Here is a 17,966-nt window from a genome sequence, read left to right as displayed (position 1 = left end):
GTGTGGTGTGGTACATGTGTAGTGTGTGTGGTGCGGTACATGTGTAGTGTGTGTGTGTGGTGTGGTACATGTGTAGTGTGTGTGTGGTGTGGTACATGTGTAGTGTGTGTGTGGTGTGGTACATGTGTAGTGTGTGTGTGTGGTGCAGTACGTGTGTGTGTGTGGGGGGTGTGGTACATGTGTAGTGTGTGTGGTGCGGTACATGTGTAGTGTGTGTGTGTGGTGTGGTACATGTGTAGTGTGTGTGTGTGGTGTGGTACATGTGTAGTGTGTGTGTGGTGTGGTACATGTGTAGTGTGTGTGTGTGGTGTGGTACATGTGTAGTGTGTGTGTGTGGTGTGGTATGTGTGTGTGTGTGTGGGGGGGTGTGGTACATGTGTAGTGTGTGTGGTGTGGTACATGTGTGTGTGTGTGGTGTGGTACATGTGTAGTGTGTGTGTGGTACGGTACATGTGTAGTGTGTGTGTGTGGTGTGGTACATGTATAGTGTGTGTGTGGTGTGGTACATGTGTAGTGTGTGTGGTGTGGTACGTGTGTGTGTGTGTGTGTGTGGTGCGGTACATGTGTAGTGTGTGTGTGGTATGGTACATGTGTAGTGTGTGTGTGTGTGTGTGTGTGTGTGGTGTGTGTGTGTGTGTGTGTGTGGTGTGTGTATACTCTGAGGGTCTTTGAGCCCTTCGGTAATCAATGTGACCACCTCCACTGGACTTCATTATGGAATAAAACTTGACTGGCTGGGTCTAGAATTCTGGGGAGTTTTTCCCTCAGAATTTCAAAGGCATGACTCCATATGGTGTCCAGTGTTGCTAGTGAGGACCTGATGCTGCTCTAATTTCTGAATGTGTTATATGGACCTGTGTCCTCTCTGTGGAAGCCACTGGTCTCCTTTTTATACCTGGGGCTCTGAAACCTCAGTGCTCCCCATCACTAAGTCTTTCTCTGATCACTGTGCTGAGTGCTGGTGGGCGCATCTGTGCAGGCACGCTTGGCCTTCGGGAGAACTTCCTTGTATTATTTCTTTCATGGCTTCTTGCTCACGTTCTCGCTGTGCTCACTGTGTCTGCTTTTTTTAATTAAAGGAGTTTATTTTTAGAGTAGTTTTAGGAAAGTACACAGAGCTCCTGTATATACCCCCCACCCCCGCTCCTGCTGTAGTAGTCTCTGTTATTAACATCTGTATTAACATTAGTGTGGTACATGTATGATTGGTGAGCCAGTAGCAGTACATTATTATTAATTACAGTCTCCTTCCTGGCTGCTTGCTCTTGGCTGAGTTACCTCACCACGGAGCTTTGACCTCCTGATCTGTAAAATCCCAGGCCTGTTGTGAGCTGGGCGTGGAGGGGAGATGAGAACCACCGCCCTCCGCATCCCTTTGTAAGGCATGGTCGGTGCCTCCAGATGAGTGAGTGCTCTTTCCTTCCCTGAGCCTCTTGCTTAAGGCCTCTGTATGCCATCTTGTCTGCTTCTCCATCCTGCAGAGGTGTACCTGGCAGGGCTTTGGGTGAGTCAGTGAGGGAGTGAGGTGTGTGTGTGTGTGTGTGTGTTTATGCACTAGCCTTCCTGGCCCTGGGCTTCGGGAGAGCTGTTCTTTCCAGGACTCACTCGTGGCTCAGAGCAGAGCTTAGGCTGTGACCAGTCAGAGGAGATGATGTAGACAGGGGAAAATGCGGGTAGTTGTGTCTGTACCTGGGGCCTGGAGTTGTAAGGGTTCCTCCCAGGCCTGTGGGAGCCTGTGGGGGTGGCTGTCATGACCCCCAGGGCAGGGAGGGGCTCTGGGAGGTCCCTGTGACCAGAGCCCCGACACCCCCTTCTTTCTCACAGGTGGTACAAGCTGCACTCGAAGGCGGGCAAGAAGGAGAAGGAGCGCGGGGAGATCCAGGTGACCATCCAGTTCACGCGCAACAACCTCAGCGCCAGCATGTTCGACCTGTCTGTGAAGGACAAGCCGCGGTCCCCCTTCAGTAAGATCAAGGACAAGATGAAAGGCAAGAAGAAGTATGACCTGGAGTCCGCCTCTGCCATCCTCCCCAGCAGCGCCCTAGAGGACCCCGAGCTGGGCAGCCTGGGCAAGATGGGCAAAGCCAAAGGCTTCTTCCTCCGCAGCAAGTTGCGCAAGTCCTCGCTGACCCAGTCCAACACCTCGCTGGGCTCAGACAGCACTCTGTCCTCGGCCAGCGGGAGCCTGGCCTACCAGGGCCCCGGCGCCGAGCTGCTCACCCGCTCGCCCAGCCGCAGCAGCTGGCTGTCCTCAGAAGGGGGTGAGCGAGGGGACCGGGGGGGGCGGGCTGGCCCCTTGGCTGTAGGGGAGGCCGGGGGGAGCAGGCGTCTCACTCCACATGTGCTTCCTTTCCAGGCCGGGACTCTGCACAGTCCCCCAAGTTGCTCACCCACAAACGGACCTACAGTGACGAGGCCAGCCAGATGCGGGCGGCGCCTCCCCGGGCTCTTCTTGACCTTCAGGGCCATCTTGATGGGGCCTCGCGCTCCTCTCTCTGTGTCAATGGGAGCCACATATACAACGAGGAGCCCCCGGCGCCCCCACGGCACCGCAGTTCCATCTCGGGCCCATTTCCACCCTCCAGCTCCCTGCACGCTGGCTCTTCCCGGCCCTCCGAGGAGGGGCCGCGGTCTGCGGACGACTCCTGGGCCCGAGGCAGCCGCCGCCCCAGCAGCTCTGAGGCAGCACCTGGACAGGAGGAGCTGAGCTCCCAGGCCAGAGTGTTGGCCGTGGGGGCCCGCCGCTCTGGAGAGGAGGAGGGGGCCCGGCCCTCAGAGGGGAGGCCGGTGCAGGTCGCCACCCCCATGGTGGCCTCCTCTGAGGCTGCGGTGGAGAAGGAGGGAGCTCGCAAGGAGGAGCGGAAGCCCCGAATGGGCCTTTTCCACCATCACCACCAGGGGCTGAGTCGGAGTGAGATGGGGCGCCGAGGCTCTCTGGGGGAGAAGGGGGGCCCCACTCTGGGAGCCTCCCCCCACCACTCATCCACTGGGGAGGAAAAGGCCAAAAGTAGCTGGTTTGGCTTGAGAGAAGCCAAGGAACCATCCCAGAAACCCAGGTATGTCCTTGGCAAGACCAGCTTTGGTCCCCGGGAAAGATGCTGAGATGTCTGCACTGAACCCCGGGGCAGGGAGGATGGCGCAGATGGGGCCCGGGGGCAGGCTGCTGGGCTCTGGCTTTGCATGGTTAAGCAGGGGAACCTTGTCTCCCTAAGCCAAGGCTTGTTGTCTGCACATGGACACAGGTGAGTTGAAGGGCATAGCGCTCTGGGAGCCCCGCCGGCCTCACTTCCTGAGTTGGCACATCTATCCCCTGAGGAGTGGGAGGAAGAGGACAGAAGCAGGGAAGGCCATTTGTAGGAATTGTTTGCTTCCCAACCTCTACCTCTTGCCTGCTGGCCTCAAGGTCATGAAGCTTTGCCAGGTAGAGAGGCAGGGACTGAGGACTCACTTGAGGCTTTCCCACCCTGTCTGAAGCTAGATGACTTCCCACCAGCTGTCCCAGCTGGCTCTCTGCTCTCTTCTCTCTGAGGGATGGGAGTTGAGTAATGGATGTGCCCAGTCCTCCCCCATATACTCACCCCTGGTTGCTCCCAGGGCTTGGCCAGAGGCTATGGGCAGCTCCCCTGAAACCTGTGACCTATTCCGTGTCTTTGGAGACTCTTGGGGCCCTGGCCCCCTCTGGTGTCTCTTGGTCTTGGGGTAGGGCACGTGCTGATGGTAGCTGCTCTATTTTGAATATGCTGAGTCCCACCCAGGAGAAGAATGCAGTCCTTCAGCCTAGGCCTGGGACAGAGCCCCTAGCCCCCACCTTAGTCCTTTGGCTTCCTCCTGAGTTGGAGCCGGTGGAGGTTGCCGTGTTGTCCAGCGGGGCTCAGGGAGGGGCTCTGGGCTTCGACTGGGAGCAGGTGTCCTGCCCTCCCAAGGGCTGGGGGGTCAGCACTGGACAGGTGCCTCTGCGACAGCCTCACCCAGTGTGGCAGGGCGGCTGTTACTGTTCTCTTAGCAAGCCCGCCCGTCCCTGTCAGTGGGTATGTGGGCCAGAGGTGGAGGGGGAGGATTGGGCACAGTGGTAAAGGGCTAAAAAGGGTGGAGGGAGGACCCTCAGCCTCTTCCCCAGCAGGCAGGCGTGGACTCCTGAAGTACCGGTTCTTCTCTTTCCCTGTGAGATGCTGAGTGTGCTCAAGGGAGCAGGGAGAGAGATGCAGGGCCTTTTAGCTTCGAGCTCTGACTGTCTCGCAGCTCTCTGTACAGCCTCAGAGATGAGTATGTGGGGGCATCAGTCTCTGGGTGATGTTTCCCCTACTTAGGAGCAGCCCTACTCACCGGAGCCCAGGGAACTGCTGGCTGCCTGCTGCCTAGGGGAAGGAGCGGGTGGGCCTTTCTCAGATGCCCAGGCTGAGCCAGTGGCCCTGTGACCACTAAGAGATTGTAGGTGGTATGGTGGAGGGAGGGGCACAGACCACGGGCCAGTGCTGCTGTCCACGGGATGTCTCTGGGCCTTTTCTAGGGCAGGATGGATGAGGGGACATTTGTCTGTAAGGCAGTTTTTAGACAAGTGCCGGGCATTGGGCTCAGCGCTTTGCAAGCCGTGACTGAGTGATGTGGGGTGGTCCTTGCTGCTGCTTACTGTTTTCCTTCAGTTTCTCCATGTCTTCTGATGGCCTTTCAGAGGCAAGAGAAGTTGGATGACTGATGAACATAAGGAAGCCGAGGTTTTTGTTCTCCTGGGCTTGAATTCCAAGCTCATCCTCTGCAGGCTGGAGGGCGGATGGGGCTTCCTGCCCTCCCTGGGGCCCGAGTGCTGACAGTGGCTGCAGGCTAGGTGGGACGGGCGTGACCTGGACTTTGAGCCTTGTCAGTGTCCCTGGCCCAGTGTGCCTCGGAGGAGGGGGGCTGGCCTGGGAGAAACCACCTTTGGTGTCTCCTCAGAGGGCTTGGGGCTATTGAGGAGAGAATAAGAGGTGAGCAGGAAGAACTGGTGGCAGGAAGCCATAAGTTGGACACCTAGAATTGGAGTGACTGAGTGTGGCCGCGAGACCCCCAGGAGAGCCTGTCTGCAGACCCAGAGGTTGGGGTGCCTCTACCCCAGGCGACCATTGAGTGTGGGGTGTTCCTCGCCAGGCAGGGCAGCGGCGCCCTCTAGTGCTCCCACTCGGCACTGAGCCCCCGGAGAGGCCGGAGGCAGGATGCGCTGCCTCTGGGTGTCCAGAGAAAAGCTGTTGGAGAAGGAGCCAGAGCATGAGAGGCCAGGAAGGTGGTCCTCCCGCCCCCCTGCCCTGCCCCTCGTCTGCCAGGTCCCGGGACTGTCACACAGCCCCCACCCGCATGTGTGTGTGTGCGTGCGTGTGTCGGGGAGTGAGTGGGTGGTTGAGATCTGGGCCACTGGACTAGGCCCTGCTCACCAGCCCTGCTGTGGGCCATTCACCCTGGGCTGCAGCACAGGCTACTTTAGTGTGTGTTTAGGACCGTCACGACCGTGTGTGTGTGTGTGTAAAACCCACCAGTGCCAAAACAAGTGGTTTCTGTGTCTGTCCCGTTCTCTGTCCCTGATCCTCTTAGGGTGACCTCTTAGGGCACCTCAGGCTCCCGGCCCCTCCCTTCACACTAACCATGGATCTTTGTGTACAGTGGCAGATCAGGTGTTATATAAAAACATTTTTTTTTAAATTAAGGGTACTCATGGTCCCGCCTAGAGGCATATGCATTGTGGTGGTCTTTAGCAGTCTCTGCATCACCCCCAGCCCCTCACCAGGTGTGAACAGCGAGGTCTCTATGAACCTGGAGTGTGAGCTGGCTGCTGAGAGACCCTGGGGTCTCGGGCATTCTCAGTGGCGTAAACGCGTGACTGTGGTGTGTGCCAGTGACCTAGAGGCAGTGTGGCCCTAAGTCCTGTTTGTGCCTGTTTTCCTGGCATTGCCCCTTTACTGTGTTAAAAATATTATGGTTCGGAAGATAACTCTTACGGTCTCCCTGCTTGCAGCATACAGGCCCCCCCGCACCGCCCCCCCACACCAGGTCACCTCACTGCCCAGATGAAGGGAGAGGGTGTCTTGTCACGTCTCCTGGACATCAGGGTACCTATTAGACAGATGCCAGGAGATGGGTCCTGGGGGCGCTGGCTGAAGGCATGTTGGCTGGGATGGGAATGCCTGAAAGGCTGGCTTTGGCCTTTTCCGGGAGTGTCTGGGGGAGAGCCTTTGTGGATCTCCATGCCCCCTGGGACCAGTGCATGGAAATAACAAGGACACACGGCTTGTCTCAGTCTGAGGGAGAGCTGTCCACCGGTGCAGCCTGGCCCCAGTTGCAGAGGCGTCCTCCTCGCGCTGTAGGGAGTCACCCAGCGGCGGCTGTGTAAGAAGAGGGGGCCTGTCAGAGTGAGCAGACGATTGCTTTGTTAAGTGGCGGGTTCATCCAATTGCTGTAAGGTTCCTGAAGCAACACTAAGGCCCTGAAGTTTTATTCTCTCAGGCTGGAGGGGCAGGGACCCTTGGACATCTGATTTCTTTCCCCAGCTTTTGGTCCTGGAGAGGATGAGTCAGGATATGTTGACGCCTCGGTGCTTGGTGGGGGCGGGAGGAGCAGGGCAGCAGTGTGTGGGGCTGGCACGGTGGGCCCTGTCCCCAGAGCATACCCTGCAACCACAGCCCCACACGGCAACGTGTCTGATCTGTGTCAGGTGCAGTGGTAGGGAGGGGCGTTGTTTTTGTTTTTGGCCAGGCTGCACAAATTGGGGGATCTTAGTTCCCTGACTAGACGTTGAACCTGGGCCCTCTGCAGCAAAAGCGTGGAGTCCTAACCACTGGACCGCAAAGGAATTCCGGGGAGGGGATTTTTAGAGTGAGAGCTTTCAGAATGTGCACCTGGTGTGGAGCAGGGGAGGCATGGGGGCAGGGAGGACGTGTGACTGGGTGAGAGGGATGAACTGGTGAAGTGCTGACTCTGGGGAGGCTGCTAGCTCGGCGTTGTACCTGGAGCTCCTTCCTCTAGGGAGAGCCGTTTGCGGGTTCCATACCAACGGGCTCGTGTGCCCCTCTGGGGAGCCAGTGGAGGGAGGGTTTCCAGCCGAGCCTGGGGCTCCCAGCTCCTCCCCTGCCCTCTCCTGCCCTGTGGTTCTGACAGTCCGCCAGATTGCTGCAAGACTGCACGGGTGAGTGCGGCCAGTCCAGGGCCGAGGGGTGTGGAGTGACTCTTGGGGCATTTAATGTTTGATGGAGCTGCTTCCGTCAGACCCCTCTGTCCACTTGTCATCAAGGGCACTGGTAAGAGATGGCTCAGCTTCCCTCAGCCCTGTTCCTGGGGGCCGAGTCCCGCAGCAGGGTTGGTGCTTCGATGGTGGGGGTGGACTGAGGGCAGGGTCTTGACCACATGGTGGTGGTGCTTTGCTCTCTTGGCCCCTAAGGTAGACATTTCTGGAGGAAGGGAGAGGGGAACTCTGGGCCCAGGATCCTCCCTCTTTCAGTGTCTTTACCATGTCTTGACCGTAGAGGCAGAGCTGTTCTGGAAAGCCCAGGTGGGGTGGGAGAAGACAGGACTTTTTACGCCACCCCCAACCCTTTCCTCCCCACCTGCTGGGAGTTATTACAAGGCAAAAACAGGCTCAGGAGAGTCTCTGGAAGCTGGATTCTTAAGAGAAGCCCAGGGCTTGGGGTCTGACTGTGTCCTGCCTTTGAGACTTGGCTGATAGACTCCAGCCTGTCTGGGAGGCCCTCCTGTGCTGCTGGCTGAACTGGCCTCCTTCCCATCACCTGCCCCTGTGTCTGCAGATGAGCTGGCCCAGCCTCTGCCCAGCTCCACGGGACTGCCTCCGACTGGGCCCTGGCTCCCCGGAAGAGTCCTGGCTCCAGACTTCTGGGCCTCTTTCTGTAGGTGCCTCTCCTACCCCCGCCCTCCTTCCTCATGGCCTGACTATTGAAGCCTGGCCTCTGCGACCTCAGAGTTCGCCCCCAGCATTTCCCCGTGGGAAGGAGCTGCTTGAATGGAGAAGACAGATATATAGGAGTTCTTCAGGATGTTTCCATCTGGGCTGGCAGGGATCGTGGAATGGGCATCTTAGGGCTTGGGGGGATGGAAGATGGCGCTCAAAATAGCAGGCAAGGCCACTGAGGTCTGGGTCTGACAGGTGGGCTGAGCTGCAAGGCATTGTCAGACTGCTGAAAATGGGGGTGTCAGGCCCCCCTTTCCCTGTGCTGTCGTTCTGGCCTTCTGTCTGTGTCCCGGAGAAGCCAAGAGCTCTCATTTTAGAGTCTGTCCCTTCCCATTCCCCTCAAGTCAGTTGCGTGCTGTAGATAAGGCATAAGTGCTCCCCCCAAGGAGACCCCAGAGTGGGCACCTGAAGGCCAGCAAGTGTCTTGGTTAATGTAAGTGTATCATCAGGGAGTGGATTTCCCAGGGGAGCCAGGGGTCTGTGTGGGGGACCCCAGGAGGCCCCTGGTGACATCTATGGTTGCTGTTGCTGCCACCTCCCAGCCTTGGTCTCCCCCGTGGGGTCACTTCCAAGTCTGGCCCGCCAGTGTCCTTGGTGAGAGGCTGCCTGCCGAGTGCCGGGCCAGGTGGATGCCTGGCAGCAGACATCCTCAGCAGTGTCTCATCCTTTTTGGCTGGTTATGGTACCCCTCCCAGAAGCGAGAAGGCCACAGCAGAAGGTTCTGTCTGGTTGGTACCGTGTCGCGTCTGATAACAGCCCCATCGTCACCTTTCATTTCCGCCAGGGCTCAGGAGGACCCAGGCTGTTTCATGGGCGGAAGATCAGGCACCGGCTGGGTGCTGTTAGTCCCCACTTCATCCAGCCACGTACCTGCGCCTGGGTTTTCTCTGGTCTGTCTATCCTGTCCCAACCAGCCAGTGTTTTCTTTTCTCAGTCCCATAAAGAGATGTAAAGTGCTCTCTAGTTGGTTCTTCAGATGGCAGTCTGGCATTGAGTAGTTGTCAGCGTGGGCTCATAGCTGGCATCCCACCTGTAAAATGGGAGTACCGCTCCTCGGGGTTGCTTTGAGGATCAGAGGAGCTCTGTCCAGCATCTTCATCCTGGGGGGCTGCCTCATCATGTACGTGCCGGGGGCTTCCGTCTGTCCCCGGGCCCGCATCCCCGAGCCCAGCCCGCGTAGCGCTGTAGCCCCTCGTCCCCAGGCAGGTGGGGGGCAGGCAGTGGGGCTCAGCAGGGGCCTCTGCAGTCTTGGCATTAACCAGGAGGCTCACGGTTTTGTCTCCCTCCACAGCCTGGACGTGTCTCCTCAGGTAGAATCTGACCTGGCTGCTCTTCCTCACCACCACCCCTGCTCCCCCTGTGCTCCGGCCCCCCCCACTGCCCCCCTGCTAAGCACTAACCTTTGTGCAGTCGCCTCCCCTGCTGCCGCCGCTGCTGCCGCTGCCGCCGCCCCCGAGACCACCCCGTCTGGACTCTCGGGTCTCACCAACCCGTTCCTCACCTCCCTGCAGAGCAACCCTTTCTTCGAGGAACTCATAGCCGACATAGCACTAAACTCTCCTTCACCTGCTCCCTCTCTCCCCAGTGCCTCGAGGGCCAACCCCACCCCCCTGGCCTCCCCTGGGAAAGCCCAGCCTGAGTGGGACGACACCTTCAACATCTTTGCTGCCAGCAGGCTGCGTCCAGAGGCCAGGAGTGAGATCCTGGCCCCACCAGGAGTGGGGCTGGAGGCGATTGGGCTGCAAGACCCAGGCCCTGGGGCCATGACAATGAAGGCAGCTGAGCCCCAGGGGGACCCTGGGGGAGGAGAGAGAGGTGGGAGCAGCATGTGGCCGGAGCCCAGAGTTCCTCTGGACTTGGGACTGGACTGTCCAAGCACGAGTGTGGCTGACCCAGGGCCCCTCGGGTCAGAAGGGGCCTGTCTGCCCCCCGCGTCAGCCCAGCTGCACCCGGGAGCCTCAGCCTCTGGAGCAGACAGGGAGTTGCCGGCCCCAGGAGGGGAAGCAGGGCAGAGTCCGGCAGACAGTGCGACATCTCTCTTTAGCTCCCCAGAAGTGATCAGCGTGTGGGAGAGGCTGCCTGGCCCAGACGGCGCCCCTGAGGCCCACCAGGACAAGGAGACCTGCCGAGGTGGAAGCCAGCTCTCCCACGAGCTCGATACAGTGGACGATTCCTGGCCGTGGGATGTGGTCACCGTTTCTCCTGCGGTGGAGACTACCTCACCGGTCCTGCAGGGAGGGTCGTCTGATGAGCTGCCTCCTCCTCCCCAGATGCAGCCACGGTCACCAGAACCTGTGAGCCCCCAGAGGAGCGGGGGGCTGCCCCCCCTGGAGCCAGACTCAGAGCCCAAGCCCAAGTGGGAGTTAGACCAGGGGCTGCAGCCCCAGACACCACCTCCCAAGCCACCGCGTCTCTTCACCCCCTCAGATTCCCAGGAGAAGGAGGCGGCGGCAGCGGAGGAAGAGAAGAAGGCAGAGGCGGTGGAGGAGGAGGAGGAGGAGGAGGAGGAGGCGGTAGAGGGGCTGAGTCGCAGGGGGTCAGAGACGGGAGAAGAAGATGTCGTCCCAAGTGCACCCATCGCTGGTCCCCAGGCGGCCGAGCAGGGGGAGGAGGCCCAGAAGCCCGAGCTGGAGTCTGACAGCCATTCCTCTGGAGCCGCGCAGGGTGGGCCAGGCCCAGAAGATCTAGCAGAGGATGCCAGCCCTCCCGTGGTGTCCGGGCCCTGCCTCTCTGTGCCCGCCAGCTGCCCTCAGGGCCCTGCCCCCAAACCCCATTACTCAGAGAGCTTGGCTCTTCAGAGTCAGCAGATGTGGGCGACTCCAAAGAGAGAAGACCCTGAGGCCCAGAGCCAGGATCCAGGAGGAGAGGGGCCTGGGCTCCCGTCAGGCAGCCGCCGACAGGCTGACTTACGGCTCTCAGAGGAGGATGCCTTGAACCCCTTCACGTCTCAGGGGAGCCAGGATCCCCCCAGCCTCCCATCCACATCCCCTCCAGGGTCCAGGGAATCTTCCATCCGCTCTGGTCCAGAAGAGCTGCCCACCCCCCCAGAACCTGCCTTGCCACCACCCCCTCTCCCGCCCGGGGCCAGCCACCGCCACGGGGGCCCCAGCCCTCCGTGCTCGCCCCTGCCTGGAGCCTGGACCTTGACCTCTTCCCTACCCCATGGGGAGCCAGCCTCCCCCACTGGGAGCTCCCCCACCCCACTTGGGGAGGACCACGCTGCAGGCACCCCAGCCTCCCCGCTTGCGCTTCTGCCCTTGGAGACACGACCAGCTGAGGAGACACGACCAGCTGAGGAGCCACAGCCCAGTGCCAGGTGAGCGGCCACCGGAAAACACTCCCCAGGAGGAAAGGGGTAGGGGTGGGGTAGGGCAGAGCGGCCCAAGGACTGAGGTGGTCACATTCCTAGCCCCTTCGGGGCTAGGTGAGGGCTTCCTTCACCCCAGAGCTCTGGAGACACGAGCCTTCCATGGTGCTGGCTCGGAGGCTGCTTCCTCTTGGCACCTTGGGCCAGCAGGTGTCCCCCATAGGTCAGGAGTTGGGGGATGATGACGATAAGGTGAAGAGGGGAGGCATGGAATGGGGAGAATGATACGGGCCAGCAGGGGAGCTGAGATGAGAGCTTAGGTTCTCAGCCCAAGGGAAGCTGGGGCAGTTCAGCTTGTCAGATGGGGGCTGTGTCCTCCAAGGCAGGCCTGGGGGAGTAGGTTGTGAAGGCAGACTAGAGGGGAGGGGCTGGTACTGGGGTCAGACAGGAGAGCCAAAATACCTTTAGAGGACAAAAGAAAATCGAAGATGCTCCCTGTGTATGACCCCCAGAAAAAAGATTTGCTTTTTTCTGACTCCCCAGGTGCCTCATTGGTTTGCATTTGTGCCTGTCACGGGGTGGTCCCAGTGTGCTTAGGACTGGGCTGAGAGGCAGGGGATGCCTGTGAGGCTGTGGTCACTGTGGCATTGGTCTGTCTGGGAGACTTAGGAGGTCAGGACCTCACCCGGTGCCTGCAGAGGGGTGACCAGAGCTGAGTCCTGCAGAGATAGGTCACTGTGGGGAATGGTGCAGCAAAGTTCAGAGGGAGTCTAGGACTCTGGGAGAGTGGAGTGAAGAGGTAGGGGCAGGTAGCAGGGGCACAGACTCTAGCACTGGCCTCTGGGAGGCCCCCAGCCCACCAGCTCATACCTTTGGTCATCCACATTCACTGAGTGTCCACCACTGAACAGAGATGAGAGACACTACTCCTGCTGTATTCCCCAGGAGTTCCCAATCCAGACCGAAGACAGAAGTGAGCCAGGGAGGGCAGGCCCCAGAGGGCCAGTGTCGACTTCTGAGAGGTGGGTGGGAAGGAGTCTGGGCTGCTCCCGACTGTGTTCCGGTGAGAGGTGGTGATGCTGGTCCCAGAGGTGGGAGAGAGGAGGTGATTACAGCTTCCTTGCTCTGATGACAGCATCCTCAGCTGGCGCTGCCACATTCCAGTACCACTTCTAATTATACTCACCACTTTCTGGAACTTTTATTCTCTTCAGAGTTGGCATCATGTCTGTACTTGGCATGTTCCTTACATCATGATGTGGACGGGCCAAGTAAAACTGTCCCATTTCTCAGATTAGGAAATGAAGTCTGTGAAAGCAGGGTTGCTCAGACGTAGTGGACAAGCAGACCGAGGGCTCAGGACTCCAAGCCCCCATTCAGGGTGTTTCTCTGCCCCACTGTATTCCTCCCCTCCCTTGGCACAGCCCCTTGCTGGCCTGAGGGCTGCCTTTACATCCTCCTCCTCATGTGAACGCCTACATGGGCAGGATGGGCTGGATGTGTTCTTTTCCCTACTGTCTGCCCCCGCCTGGGCTCTCTGCCTCTCCTGCTGGGTTGATACCGAATCTGCAGCCCTGTCCTGAGTGCCAGAGCTGGCTTCTCTGGGGTTGGGTGGGCCTCCCTTCAGTGTAGTCAGGGCCTTGGACTAAGCCATTTTGCTTCCTCCCACTGAATAGTCCAAATCCTCTGTGAAGTAAGTGAAAAGTTTGAGATGCTCTAGAGGCAGGTGAGTCGATTTGGAGGCTAGTGCCTGCAGTTTGGGTACCTGTGACAGGTACCGGGAGCTGGGGGATCTCCGAGGAGGGTCACCCCAGTAAGCATGGAGGGGATCAGGAAGGTTTCCTGGAAGAAATGGACTTGCACAGCCTTGAAATATGAACAGGCGTTAGCAGGCCATCAGGCAGAGGGACAGTGTTCCAGACAGAGGAACAGCTTTTGTAAGAACCTGAAGGGGAAGGAGAGCATGTTTTCCTCAGGCTGGAGTGACAGGGCGAGCAGGGGCAGGAGGACACCTGGGGCCCGTTTGTGGTGGAGAGTGTGTTTTCTTACTTCGATAGGGGCTTCCCTGGTGGCTCAGTGGTAAAGAATCGGCCTGCAGTGCAGGACTGCAGGAGACCAGGGTTCAATCCCTGGGTTGGGAAGATCCCTTGGAGAAGGCCATGGAAACCCACTCCAGTGTTCTTGCCCAGAGAATCCCGTGGACACAGGAGCCTGGTGGGCTACAGCCCATGGGGTCACAAAGAATCAGACTGAAGTGACTTGGCACACACACACTTTGATAGGGAGCTGCTGGGGAGGGGAGACCGTCATCCACAGCGGATGGGGGAGTGGTTGGAGGTGGGCACTTGGGTGTGGCTGGAAAAAGGCTTACCCAGTGCTGGCTTGGAGGGGAGGGGATAGTGTAGGAGAAGGCAGCAGAGCCTGATGTTTGTCAAGGCTGAAGCGGAAGGAGGGCGTTCAGAGGGCTTCCTAGGTTTCTGATTGGAGCCATAAGAAGCTAATGGTGCCTGACACTCTCTGCTGGGGAGCACAGGAAAGGGCAGCCAGGCTGGAGGCGAGTGTGGACCCTGAAGGAGCCAGTCTGCAATGTCTACAGAGGTCTAGAGCTCAGGGCTGAAGTCTGGGCTGGAGATGGAGAGCAGGGGTTGGGGACAGAGCTGAGAGGCAGACCCTCAGCTGAGACTGCAAAGGTGTCAGGTGTCTGGAAACCAGACAGAGGTTTTGGGTTTCCAACCAGGGAGAAGGAGCAGCCCAAAGGAAGAGTAAGTGAGCGGTGCGAGGGGAGGGCCACAGAGAGGTCAGTGAGTGAGAGCCGAGGGCTCGGCGGCCTCAGCAGGGACGCTTGTGACAGGCCAGTGGGGGCCACTGTCCTCACGGGTTGAGGAGTTGACGAAAGGTGGGAACTTAGAATGCAGTCCGCATGCTCTGGAGAGGCAAGGAAGAGGAGGTGGAGATGACTGAGGCGGGTGGCTAGACAAGACAAGCTCAGACAAGCTCGAGGGGGTGTTTCTCAGGCCTGTGGAAATGCTGGTAGCAAGCAACGGGTAGAGTGAGGTAGGCCAGTGACCCGGCACCACAGGTTTGCCTGGCCTTTCCGGTTCTAGCACTAAAAGAGCTACATGCTGGGAATCCCCTTTCCTGGGAAAAAGTTACAATGGAGAAGAGGAAGGAGCGAGGGAGTTGGGTGGGTGGGGGTTCTGGGGTTAAAGACTAAAGACTGGGATTAGGTCCACAGAAGTCTGTAGGACCGCCTGGGCCGTCTCTGTGAAGAGGGGCGGGTCTGAGGGAGGGGGTGGGGAGGGGCGGGTGTGGGAGGCGGAGCGCGGTGCGGGCGAGGGCCGCCTGTGGTGAGCCCTGCAGGCCCCACACAGGCGGTGGCCCCTTCTTCCTTGTGCCGTGCGTGCTCCCCGTAACGCGACTGCCGCCTGTCTTCACAGTCCCCACCCTGTGAAGCCCCTCAGCACCGCCCCCGCGGAGGGGAGCCCTGACCGGAAGCAGTCCCGCTCCAGTCTGAGCACGGCCCTGAGCAGCGGGCTGGAGAAGCTCAAGACGGTCACCTCCGGCAGCATTCAGCCTGTGGCGCCAGCCCCCCAGGTTGGCCAGACTGCGGACGCCAAGAGGCTGAAGGTGAGGTCCGGCAGGGTGCCTGGGGTTTCAGACCAGACGTGTGGCGCTCTGAAGAGATGCCAGGCGTCTCGAGGTTCGGGGGCGGGGGAGGCGTGCCAGGCAGGCTGGAGCAAGAAGCAGGCCTGGCCCCTGGCCCCACTTGGCCAGAGCCTTGAAGCCAGTTAGGCTGTCCCTGGCGTCGGGGACAGAGGCAGCTCCGAGGGCCGGGGTTGGGCAACGGGGCTGTGGGTGGGGAGGCGGGTGGCCCCGAGGCTGTTCTGCCCACACTCCCTCCGTCTGGCCTCAGGACTCGGGTGTGCTGGACCAGTCGGCCAGATACTACCACCTGACCCACGACGAGCTCATCGGCCTGCTCCTGCAGCGGGAGCGGGAGCTGAGCCAGCGGGACGAGCATGTGCAGGAGCTGGAGAGCTACATCGACCGGCTGCTGGTGCGGATCATGGAGAGCTCGCCCACGCTGCTGCAGATCCCCCCCGCCCCCCCCAAGTAGCCCCTTCACCCCCATTCCCGGAGGGTTGGCACAGACCTGCAGTCCCACAGGGCTACTCCCTCCCTCCCTCCCGCTGAACTAAGTCCCACCCTGTTCCCCCTGTCTCCTCCCTCAGCTGGGGCTGCTGGAAAGGGGGCCGTGTGGACTCCCATTGGCACCGTCAAGTACTGTGGACAACCTGTGTGTCTTTGGGAGCTCTGGGTTTTTCCCACCTGCCTGTTTTCATACCCCTTAGCTATGGGGGCTCCAGGGAATCAGCAAAGAATTTAGCCTCAAGATGAAACCAGGGTGAGCTCCACTTTGATGTGGTACCTGGGACATGCTTTATTACCCCCATTTCTTCCACAGCTAAACCCTTGTCCTCTCCACCTCCCTCCAGCCTATGGAGGGCTCCTAGTATTATTGGGGCTGTGGCAGGGACCAAGCTGCCCAGTTGTTTGTGAGTTGTGGGCAACCAGGGTACCTACTCTATAGCCTCACATCCATTCCCCAGGGAGCAGGGAGCCTCATGGTCTAGTCTTTCTCTGCCATATCCAAGTCTGCTTGTTTCATGAGCGAGTGCAGCATGGATGGAGGGAGAAGACAGAGGCCACTCCCCGCCCTTCTCTTCTGACTTTTGCATCGAGTGAATGTCACGTGTGAATGTGTGGAGAGCTGGGGCCAGAGTTGGGAAAGAGCCTCCTCACTCACCTCCGGGCTTTGGGTTGCTTATGTTTGGGGATCAAGCCTCCAGCTCTATTCTCGTTGCCTGTCTTGATACCAAAACCCTGCTAGTGCAGGGTTTGAACTTTTGGAAACCAATTAAAATGTGCCTTTTGTGGATGGGGTCAAAAGCCTCTGGATGTAGACCTCTCCCCCTAATTGGTGTTCCCCTTTCCTCCTGTTGAGCACATGGGGTTGGATCTCTTGGGAGCCTGGGAGTGGGAAAGGAGGGTAGGGCCGTGCTGCTGCATGCTCTGCCCCTTGCCATAGAATTAATTCCAAGTTAGGGTCTGGCCAAGCTGCTGCTGCTCCCTCAACCCCCTTGCCATCTCCTCCACCTCCCCAGTTGAGGAGGGTCTTAGGATAAAAACCACATTCTGGAAGTGGGAGGTCCCACCCTGCCTATACTTAGGAAAAAGCCTTTCCTGCCCTCCCATTCATCCACTAGCTGCTGACCAGCCTGTCCCTTCTGCCCCATGTCCTTGCCTGGCTTCACTGCAGTGCACTTTGAAACAAAGTGTCTACCCTTTGACACAGCCTCTGGTTTGCTTGCAGAAGACATGACAGACTTCCCCATGGCATCTGCAGGGAAATCTTTGGTGGCTGGGGGCACTCTGCCTTAGCAAACACTGTGGGGTGAGGAGGTGCTGAAGGGCGATACTTCTGGCCCACTGAAAATGTGAGAGCTCCTCTGTGGCCACCTCTTCATGAGACAGCCTGTGGGGTCACTTGGAAAGCCACGGGAAGGGATGTGCTGTCTGGGCGATGTCTTCCGCTAGGATGAAGCAGAGGCGCCCCACACACGGGGGAAAGCCCCTGTCATGTCATCTACCTTAAGAATCACTCGCCAAAGCCCCTGTCATGTCATCGACCCTAAGAATCACACACATGAGGCGTGTCCATGGGTGCTCAAGACTTTGGTCATGTTTAGGGGGTCACTGAGGGTGTCACGTCAGGAGGAGGGGGATTACTTCTTCACTCGATGTTCCTCTGGGCTCTGTTCAGTCCCAGTCCTGACCCTGGTCTTCCGCTCAGCCTTGGTTGTGGGCTTCCAAAATGCCCAGGGCAGAGGTCTCTTTAAAAGAGTTTTGGGCTGAAGCCCAGGGTTCTTGTGGCTGTTTCTGCTCCTTGGCGCAACTTGGAGGAGAGCTGCAGGTGAAGTGGGCAGGGAGCAGGCACAGTACTGCTTTAGCTGTTTGTCTTCCTAGTTGTAACGCCTGTTTATAAAGAGCTTGTTCTTCATGTTTTGAGCACTTTATGATGAATAAAAAATTAACATACTGTAGGTGGCTCTGTTGTGTTACTGTTGATAGGCATACGAAGAGGCTTCTTCAGGAAGAAAGCAGCCTTTAATCAAGATGATGGGGTTCTCAGATGATAGTGCCCCTGGCCTCAGGGGCAGCAGCACAGTGTTGCCCAATGGGCTGGGCTGGGTATTTTCTCATCCCCAGGTTACCCATACTTGTTGAGTAATGTGGGAAATACAGAGAGTTTTCAAGACTTGATTCCTACTCTCAAGCCACTTAGTCTAGTAGGGAAGGGTGAGATACAGATCCAAGATACAAATGGTTCTTCATGGCCAGCTAGACTCTCCACAGCTAGGAAAAGTCTGTTTCTTGTGGTTTAACATGGATGAGGAACTGACTGCTACAGATCATGCAGTGTCCAGAAGGCATGAGCCAACCCTGCACTTCACCATAAGCCTGAGGAGACTCAAATTGGTCAGCGGGGAGGGAAGTTCCCAAGGTCAAAAACCAAACATTTCTACTGCCCTCTTGGGCAAAGCAGGCAGCTCTCCCTCTGTCCTTCCCATAGTCCTCCCCTGGTCTGGCTCACTGACCAGATAATTCAGCTGGGAATCTGCTAGTCTGTTCTGCACGAGTGTGTTTATTATCCCCGCTGGTGCCTTGCTCTAC

The 17,966-nt window shown here is 58.6% G+C and overlaps 1 protein-coding gene across 3 annotated transcripts in view; it reads left to right on the top strand.

The window, feature by feature from the left end:
* Positions 1-17,333, top strand: part of RAB11FIP5 (RAB11 family interacting protein 5) — a 41,529-nt gene extending 24,196 nt beyond the window's left edge. Inside the window, exons 2-7 of one of the 3 annotated variants that reach the window (XM_061155712.1) lie at positions 1,825-2,261; positions 2,357-3,056; positions 9,216-10,368; positions 10,426-11,240; positions 14,669-14,858; positions 15,145-17,333. In XM_061155712.1, coding sequence (XP_061011695.1) covers positions 1,825-2,261; positions 2,357-3,056; positions 9,216-10,368; positions 10,426-11,240; positions 14,669-14,858; positions 15,145-15,348 — 3,499 coding nt within the window. In that variant the 3' untranslated portion in view covers positions 15,349-17,333. Of the gene's footprint in view, positions 1-1,824; positions 2,262-2,356; positions 3,057-9,215; positions 11,241-14,668; positions 14,859-15,144 lie in introns of all 3 variants that reach the window. The other 2 variants (XM_061155710.1, XM_061155711.1) reach the window with 2 other exon arrangements.
* Positions 17,334-17,966: the final 633 nt, after the last annotated feature.

The sequence above is a fragment of the Dama dama genome, chromosome 11 (genome assembly GCF_033118175.1).
Source record: "Dama dama isolate Ldn47 chromosome 11, ASM3311817v1, whole genome shotgun sequence".
Taxonomy (NCBI): Eukaryota; Metazoa; Chordata; class Mammalia; order Artiodactyla; family Cervidae; genus Dama; species Dama dama.
The sequence above is the reverse complement of the archived record's forward strand: the minus strand, read 5'-3'. Positions and strand labels throughout refer to the sequence as shown.